Source organism: Haliotis cracherodii, unplaced genomic scaffold, assembly GCF_022045235.1.
Source record: "Haliotis cracherodii isolate W230 unplaced genomic scaffold, xgHalCrac1.p SCAF_30, whole genome shotgun sequence".
Taxonomy (NCBI): Eukaryota; Metazoa; Mollusca; class Gastropoda; order Lepetellida; family Haliotidae; genus Haliotis; species Haliotis cracherodii.
Window position 1 is genome coordinate 2,837,995 of NW_027266287.1, and position 9,614 is coordinate 2,847,608.

Below are 9,614 nucleotides of genomic sequence, written 5' to 3' on the forward strand. Positions count from 1 at the left end.
TATGGATAGTTATGCAATACCGCACTCAGACTGATTGCAGAGGGCGATGGCGAAACTGTAAGTTTGATTCGACTTTCTAACATGTCAGTGTCTGGAAATAGAGATGTACTCGAAGGATTCTTCTGAAATAGTGTTATATTGAACATTTAGAGGTTTAGAGAATGAAGATAATGTACATATTATTTTTGCTTGTTGTTTAAAACTGCAGTATTCCAGCTGTATGACGTGGTCTGTAAATACTTAAGTCTACTCCAAACGGCATAGATTCAAACAATATAGGAATACGATAATTATGACATACGGTCAACAAGTCCCCCAGCCTGACCACACAATCCATCTCGGCACCCTCATTGTCTTATGCCTGATTTCCTTTGTATTAAGATAGTATGTCTGTTACATATCTCCATAAACAGAATCGTTCAGACGACAAAAGGAATGTAATAACCAGTTGCTCGTCCAGTTAATTTACTTTCTGTCGGTTATATCCGGGCTTTCTTATGAAAAAGAGAGGAGTATTCCTGAGACATCACGTACAAGACAAGTTAGATTGCAGCTGCATGTGTTATGGAGATCTGAACAGTTTTTGTAGCAACCGTCGGCCATTGTAGCGGGAGGTGACCTCAACATATGTTATGGCGAAAATTCAAATGAATTGGATGTTTATATATATCTTGAGCACATGTATATTATTAACTTGTACTACATTACATTCTGTAACTTTTGACATCATATATCATATCGTATCATATCATATTATATCATATCTCATAAAGTATGTTAATTTTTGTCATGTCATGTCATGTCATGTCATGTCGTGTCTTGTCGTGTCGTGTCGTGTCATGCCATGTTACGTTATGTTATTATGACGGACAAACAGATAGACAGATTTATTTGTATGTTATGTTATGTTATGTTATGTTATGTTATGTTATGTTATGTTATGTTATGTTATGTTATGTTATGACAGATAGACAGAATTATTTGTATGAAGGCCAATTGACCCAGTGTACAAAATATAGTAATATCTAATTTTGTTGAGAACACGGACATTAGAAATTTTGCAAAATGTATCATTGTATCATTGTTGGATAATTGACAGAGTCTTTCTAAACAAAAATAATGATGATCAACTGCCTGGGATAAACATATCCCGCCGACCTGCATACGTCGGTTGGTTGGTTGGTTTGATGTTTAACGCCGTACTCAGCAATATTTCAGCTATATGACTTCGGTAAATATTCGCCTTTAATAGTGATCGTTTGTGGTTTGCGGACATATTCGTTTTAAGTTTTGCCCACGTGAGTCATCCCAGGTGACTACAAATATAACGTTTTTCTTTCGCCAAATTTATGCTTTAGATAGTACAATTATGATAGAAAAGTTACCACAACTTATGTCCTATTATTTCACGTAGGATTATGTCCCATTTCCAAACACCCCACTCTCTGTTTGGTACTTTGTAAGAATTATGAAGAGAAAGTTTTTTGTGTGACGCTAACATTTATCACTAATTCTAAGAGGATATTGGAAATGAATGTGAACAGCCACGTTGTCTCACTGTTGATGTAAATAATCTAGCCTGCTGCCCATGTAACTTAAACTTATTTATGTATGATCTTCATATGTCACGGTCTGTGACCAGAAAAGCAAATAAAGTTATGTCTTATTACCGCTAGTATCCCTGTTGGCACTTTCATAAAGTTCAATTTCAGTACATTTGTTGATAAACCACACTGACGCATATACATTTTTGTAGATATGAATCATTCTACTTAACTGTGGATACACTGGGCACACATACATAACAAAACCCCATGTCCGATGACTTGATGCCTTGATATGCAACAAGAAAGAATCTTGTTTATCCAGTGCGCATATACATGTGTCCAGTCTACCGCGGGCTTTGATGTGGCGTCAGTGTCGAATGGTTTTGTGATAGTTGTGGAAATATTCGTTGTATATCGTATATTTTTGTTACTTACTATCCTCGTATTTGCTATAGGAAAACGGATATTACCAACAGTAAGTCAGCTAACTGGCATACCCACTGACTGCTACATTCCTTATATGGGTTAAACGGTACTGTTTGTATGTTCTAGTAACATCCGAAGATTAATAGAGACAATTTTAAGACAGTACAAGCTTTGGAGCGGAGAGATAATATGTTCAGAAGGCATCTGTTGTGTATAAGAGGATGTCTATGACCTGAAACGTTATAACGTTAGATCGCGGGGATGAAACATTATAGCAAGTATTACACGCATTGACACACGGAAGAAATTTATAGTTGATATAGTATATGTTTTAATTAATCTGAAAAATATCAACAGTAAGCGGATATACAATTCCTCTTGAAAGTACTAAAGTACTAAAATAACAACTGTTATTTACTGAACAGAGAGTTCTTTTCTGATAAATCATTAACTATAAATTTCTTCTCTCATTTTTCAATGCAGTTCCCTTCAAATTTCTTCTCTTTTTCTAAACAGTTAAGAAAAACGTTGACATGATCACAACGTGATGATCATGTTGAATGTTACGCTGTGAGATCTGTCAAATCTATCACGGATTTGGTGCCATCTACAGGTACAGCCATTTCAACTCGTTATTGGAAACGTTCAGGAAATATTTCTTTTCTCCCTTAATCCCATCTTTCATGCATGCAATACGCAAAACATATACTCAGTGAGATCCATATATAATCCATAAACTAAACTAATGACCATTCAATAAGATATCGATGGGAGTAGGGAACAGTCCCTTTGGATTTTATGATTTAACATAAAATTACATATTTATGTACAGTTTATAATAATATGAATATACAAAAATTCATCACCACTAGCCAAGTTCACTAAAATGTGAGTGGGAAGTTGTCACGGATAAACATGAATTCTAACCGCTTTCCGACTGATGTGTATTTCGTACACGGGCCTGGCCAGGCCATTTAATGTGTTTCCGAAAGGGGCGAAAGTGGTGTGTGCAACCCAAGAGAGGGCTTTAGGGGTTGCTTATATAGAATTTGGGAATTTTGAGATTTGGAATATATGCCGATGGGGTTGGAGAGGAGAACTAAGGGAGCTGGGTATGGTGGATGTTTGTTTGTTTATGTGATTTTGATTTGGTAGATTATTGTGATTTTAGATGCGTTTTATTAGTTCCGTTTTGATTGAGAATACGCCTAAGGCTTTGAAGTTTTCTAGTTTATTTTGTGGGTTTTGTATTGCTTCTAGAGTGAGAGCCTTGTTTAGATTGAGGGTGGTTTGTAATGCGGTTCGATGTGTTACATTAGGTAGTGTGTGCAGTGGATGAGTGCGTGTTCTGGGGGTTTCTAGTTGTTTGCAGTGTGGGCAGTTACCTGTGGTGTTTTTAAAAAAAAAATTGGGTGGTTATTTAGGTTGGTGTGTCATGGTTGGAGTTAAGTGATTACTCTGTCGATATTTTTTGATGGATGGAGAATTTTTGGTTTGGAAAGTGGTTTGCTGAGTACTTTTTTGATTTAGCTATTAAAAGTTTAGATATATGTTAATCACAATTTTTGGTGATTTTTTGCTTGTTTACACTTTTAATTTCTGATTTTGAGATTGGTAAGTTTAAGCTCATTTCTGGGATTTTGAGGGATAGTTTAGCTGCTTTATCGGCGTTTTCATTTCCGTATATTCCTACGTGGGCGGGTATCCACAAGAAGGTTATTTGTTTGTCTGCCTTATTTAGGTCGTTGGAGCTTTTAAGTATTTTATTTATTAATTTGGGTTGGTTTTTGGTATTTTGGAGGGCTTGCAGTCCACTTAAGGAGTCGGTAAGTACTAGAATTTTTTTTATGGTTTTTGGATTCTTGATTATGGAGGGCTGATGCCATGCCCATTAGTTCTGCCGTGAATTTTGATTGGTTGTTTGGGAGTCGGAAGGATTGTGTGGTTTTAGTTGGCTGTGTGGTATGGACTCCGAAACCTGTGTGTTTGGAGGTCGGATCTGAAGATCCCTCCGTGTAAATGTGACACCAATTTGGCCAATTTTCGTGTATGTATGCTGGTGTGGTGGTTTTAGCTATGTTTGGGTGGGTTTGCTTATTTATTTGGCTAGCTAGTGTTGTGTCTATTTTGGGTATTTTAAGTTTAAGGGTGAAGATATTTGATTGTTTGCAGTTTTGTTTAAGATTTTTAATTTGGTGTTCATTTAGGTAGTTTGTTATTCTTTGGGATATTGGGGTAAGTAAGGGGTGTCTACGAACTAGAGCTTGGTTTTGGGGGCTGATGTTTTGGTTTTTTAAGTTGTGGATGAGAGGGTTTGATTGGGACGCGGCCCATAAATTTAAGCTTAGCTGTTCCCTGCTTAGACTTAGTGGCATTTCTCCTGTTAAGGCCTGAAGTGAAGTGTAGGAAGTGCCATGTTGGGTGCGTGTAATTAGTTTGAGAGTCTGATATTGTATTGAGTCAAGTTTTTTAGATAGAGAGTTGTTTAGGGTGTTGTATATGGCGCAGGCGTAGTCTAGTTTTGATCTAATTTGTGATATGTAGAGAGAGAGGAGGGTATCTTTGGAGGCTCCCCAGTTAGGCATCTTAGGGTGTTTAGGTCTTTACTGCATTTAGTTGTTAGGTTTTGGATGTGAGCATCCCAGGTGAGATGTTCATCGAAAATAAGTCCTAAGAATTTGGTTTGTTTTTGAAATTTGATTGTTTGGTTGTTTAGCTGGAGCATTGGGGAGGCGGGTTTCATGTTTTTATGTTTGAATACTATTGCTGTTGTTTTTTCTGAGTTAAGGGAGAAGCCCCATTTGTCAGCCCATTGTTGTATTTATTAAGAGATTTTTGTAGTAAATTTTGGGCCATGTTAATGCTTTTAGTGCGGATCCAGAGTTCTCCATCATCCACGAATTTTGATGTGTTTATTTTAGGGGCTAGGCCCTCGAATAGATCGTTTATCATTTTATTGAAGAGTGTGGGGCTGAGGATACTGCCCTGGGGAGTGCTATTTTCTAGGGGACATAGTGCTTGGTCTATACCCACGGTTATTTTACGATTGTTTAGGAAGTCCTGGATGTATAGATATCCTGTATACATGGTATGAAGTATTCACTACTAATTTCCTCTAATGATGAAATGTTACCTTGTGACATCACTAAGCACCAATACTCAGCAGGATTATTTGGGCAATTGTAAAAATCACAACCCCTAATGTGAAGTAAAACCCATCCCCAGTGATTGTTAAGATAACAATTCCTATCTGTGGTGAGGTGAAATGGGGTTTATCGTCACGTCCAAGATAATTGCACTTGTATAGTGACGTGCATGTGTGTGTGTGTTTGTGTGGCTGCTTGTAATAGTCCGGACTGATGCCGATTTATAGTGCTAGCTCACTGAGATACCATGCCGCAGTTGAACATGAATACCCCACTCAGACACAGTATACTGACTCCGAACCGACCAGTCCTTGTTTTAGCCCCTTAATGACGAGCGCCAGACAGGGTAACAACAAGTACCATTTTTTAACGTCTCTTGGTATGACGCGGTCGGGGATCGAACCCCGGACCTTCCGCTCTACCACTAGACCACGGAGGCGGTCTGTATAGGTGGAAGGAATATTATATTTATATTATTACTATAGTAGTAGTAGTTGTGTTACGCGTGGGATGAACGGCAGGGGTTCCTGCTAATACCACGAATAACCATTACAAGAATCTCACAATAATTTCTGAAGTTTAAAGCTAGATTTAATAATTAAAACAAAGGAAATTCACAACAATTCTCAGTTACTGGGTAAGACACTCATATACAAAGTTAATCTGTTTAGGCAAAGCTATATGGCAAATGTACAATATAGATAATAGTCACCTCAGATTCCTTGACATCACATTCACAACGTATTCAGTCTCACATAGTTCTTGTCCTTTTTGTCTAACTTTGTCTCCAGGAATAATGCTTGGCTGAACTGCCCTCGTTCAGTCATACCATATATATCCCTCTCCAATTCTTTTTCCTTCCCCGTTTTTTTATAAGATAACTTGCCCTCATATAGTAATACAAAATTCCAAGTAAACTGTCTACTTTAGCACACAACAGAAGGTTGATCAGCCCCCACTAATCAATCACCAAGCCAACTCCAATCACCCTACAACCACGCTTCTCCCCGTCAGACAGCTAGCTTAACTCAACCAAGTATGACGCCGCCCAACCCAAACTGAACCCCTTGTGAACCACACAAATATACAACGTCACTCATTACAGTAGAAGTAGTATCATCAGTAGCAGTGGTACCCATATTAGTAGCAATATTTCATCTATATGACGACAGTCTGGAAATAATCGAGTCTGAACAAGACAACCTAGTGATTGACACCAAGAGCACGATTGTGGTATTATTCATGTCATGGAAAACAGATCATTAGGAGAGCCGGGGGATGTTGATAAATTGCTAAACGTTACTCACTTGCGACATTCGTACGATGTTCCTAACCTGCCGCGTTTGAATCCAGTTTGGACGGACTAAGGATACAGAAGATATTATGGACCTTGAAATTATCAGTTGTCAAGAGAATTCCATCAATGTAAGACATCTGTCAAAAACGCAAAATTAACCTTTAGAGCTAGACCATGGTCAACTATAAAATGCATCCATCAATGTTGTACATAAAGTTTTATACATCGGACAAATTGTGGCATCACGAACCCTATATTTGAAGAAAAGTGACAAGGATATATCTGCAAATTGGGATCATTGTTTTGATTTGGTGGGAACAAGCGTGTGAAGTTTTAGCTTCATTTGTCCGGTGGTTTCTGATGACAAGATAATTATGATGGAAGATGGACGATGGGCGGACTTCTTAGGGTAATTTTGTGCTTCCAGTTGTCATTTCGGACAAAGAAATGTGATTGACAAGAGCATCATCCACTTTGACTTATCAGAGGTTAAATAATGAGAAGTTTAAAGGAATCCGACCGTGAATCTGACACATCAGAGTTCGACACAACAATCTACTGTTCATATTGATTCAGCTGAATGAAATTCAAAGTTGACCTATTCATGCAAACGACAAGTGGTACAGCTCCATAATATTGATAATATAGGATACAAATTTTATGTTATGATGTCTAGAGGGTAGATATGTGTTTCAAAGCCTGAACATATAATATAACATTCATTGCCATTTTGTGTTGTACAATAGAATAAAAGTGACAAAACCCTTTCGATATTAATAAGAATTCTCCGCCAACGACAGAGTCGACTATAAATGAAGCTTGTTTGAACTTAAAACAGGAACGATTCGGACAAACATTCATATATAATCTTCTTTGTTTCAGTGCAAATCGATGGGCGTTCACAGTATGTGGAGGAATGCTGCTCGTGTGTATCTTAATACTATACGTAACTTCTCGAAGTGATACCCAAGGGAAACTGCTCTTCAAAATCATCCAAAATTCCAAACAAGCATTCAATGGACTACAGCACACGGGGCCTGGAGCCACCAACGAGGTGGTCCCAACCGATCCCAAGACAATCCTTTGGTACTTTACACCGAGATATTTACCCATGAATCTCACAAGCAGGGTCCCTGTAAGTGCTTGCCCTCAATCCAATTGTTTTGTGACTCGAAATAGAACATTTCTGCAAAGCAGTAATGCAGTGATATTTAACGCACAGTACATCAAGGGCGCCCTTCCACCTCGAAAGGCAGGCCAAGTGTGGATTTTTCACAACAATGAGCCACCTTATCTATTTGCCGATGACAGAGATTTTTACAAACAACCATGGTCGTCCGCATTCAACTGGACCATGACCTTTAGGCATGATTCTGACATATTCAGGCCGTATGCTTTACTGAAGAAGACAAGAACAGTGCCTCTGAAGAACTATAGTGCTATTGTCAAGAAGAAGACGAAATTGGTTGCATGGATGGTCAGTAATTGTCTTGACTGGAGCAAAAGAATGGCGTATGGCAAGGAACTGCAGAAACACATTCCAGTAGATATTTATGGCCTATGTGGGAAAATGACATTTCGCAGAGAACAAAATAAGGATTGGCTAAAACTTGTAAACGAAACCTACAAATTTTACATTGGATTTGAAAATAATTATTGTAAGGACTACATAACTGAAAAGTTTTTCAATAACTTTAACCTTGACCTTGTGACCGTGGTTCGTGGCGGCGGTAACTACAGTCGAGATGCTCCACCAGGTACATACATCAACGTTGACGACTTCAAGTCTCCCAAGCATCTGGCTGAGTACTTATGGTTTCTACACAACAATACTGATAAGTACATCGACATCCTTAAACGCAAAGAGGAATATTATTATGAAGCAGAAGAGTACCTCTACACGGATCCTGGAGGATCTCTGTTCCTTGAGCACTACTATGAACAGGAGTCTTTATGTGAAATTTGTAGGAAGCTAAAAAACATTGAAAATCACTCGAAAACAATACCAGACATTATTCCATGGTGGAAAGATGGTATTTGTAGAAATCCTACAAAACCCTTTTAAACCAGAGTTTGACTCTTTACATGCACAGTGAAAAACCTCATTAATCGGGACTTTGCTCGTGAGTACCCATAAATCTGTATAAATATGCATGCATGCTCGGCCAAGATGTTTTTGTACATATTCCATATTTATATGTATATGTATTGTGTTGTTAAAATAACTGTGTACCTCTGATGCCGCTGGTAGTGGCCTGAGTGTAAAAAAAAGTTCAGTTCAGTTCAGTCGGGATTAAAACATCATTGATTAAGGAATCATATGTCTATAAAATATGCCAACATACGTACGTGTATTTAGAGAATAGCCAAACAGCAACAAGGGATGTCCCAGGTGGGGTACGTTTGTAAAAGCTGAGTTACGAGGATGTTATGCTGTATATTCCCCATTTCCTGTAACATGTAAAAACATACGGGTTTCCTGGTCTCAACTGTAGACATGAGGCAAATGTGTCTATTGTTAAGACGACATTCAGAATTTAATGAAACATTTTAGTATGAAATGACTCCCTTTCAACATCAAAACAAATAGTACTTTTTCCTTCAGTAACATTTAACCCTTTATATCTTCAGTTTCTATTGCTAACATCTGTAAGGATGGTCAAATTTTTACAAGATATTGATTTATAAAGAGGGGTATCAATTTTCTGTTTTTCCTTTGGCGCCAAATGGATTTATTTGTTTCGTCGGATTATCGAGACTGGTTATTCTCAAGCGTTGACTTTTTACATCAAATATAATTGTGAGAAATGTCTGACATAAAGTAGCTATATAAAGCACATTTTGCTGACGTTGATTTCTGCTATCTTATTGCATGAATACATTGGGCAAATACACACTGTTTAACAATAGGTAAATGCCTTTTATCATATAAAAGGTGAGTTTCTCGGCAGGATAAAGGCAATTGATAAAAACGATATCCGTTGGGGTCATATGCGGATTGAGATGCAAATATCAAAGGTCAAGTAGGGACTACTTTCAGCGTTTGTCAACAAACATGACGTTGCCCTTGTCATTCAGCCATCGATACAGAAGTAACCATCGGGAATCTGGAGAAACTACTGGGATAATTGCTATCATTATCAAAAGAAGTTAGTCTCATATACTGAAAATCAGTGTCTAACTGTGACGTAGCTGATG

General features: G+C 37.9%; 1 protein-coding gene across 1 annotated transcript; it reads left to right on the plus strand.

Moving 5' to 3' along the window:
- On the plus strand, positions 1 to 8,577 carry LOC139477053 (glycoprotein 3-alpha-L-fucosyltransferase A-like). Its single transcript, XM_071259615.1, has 2 exons — positions 1 to 57; positions 7,299 to 8,577. The coding sequence occupies exons 1-2, from the start codon at positions 47 to 49 to the stop codon at positions 8,479 to 8,481; spliced, it is 1,194 nt and encodes a 397-aa protein (XP_071115716.1). The 5' UTR covers positions 1 to 46; the 3' UTR covers positions 8,482 to 8,577.
- Positions 8,578 to 9,614: the final 1,037 nt, after the last annotated feature.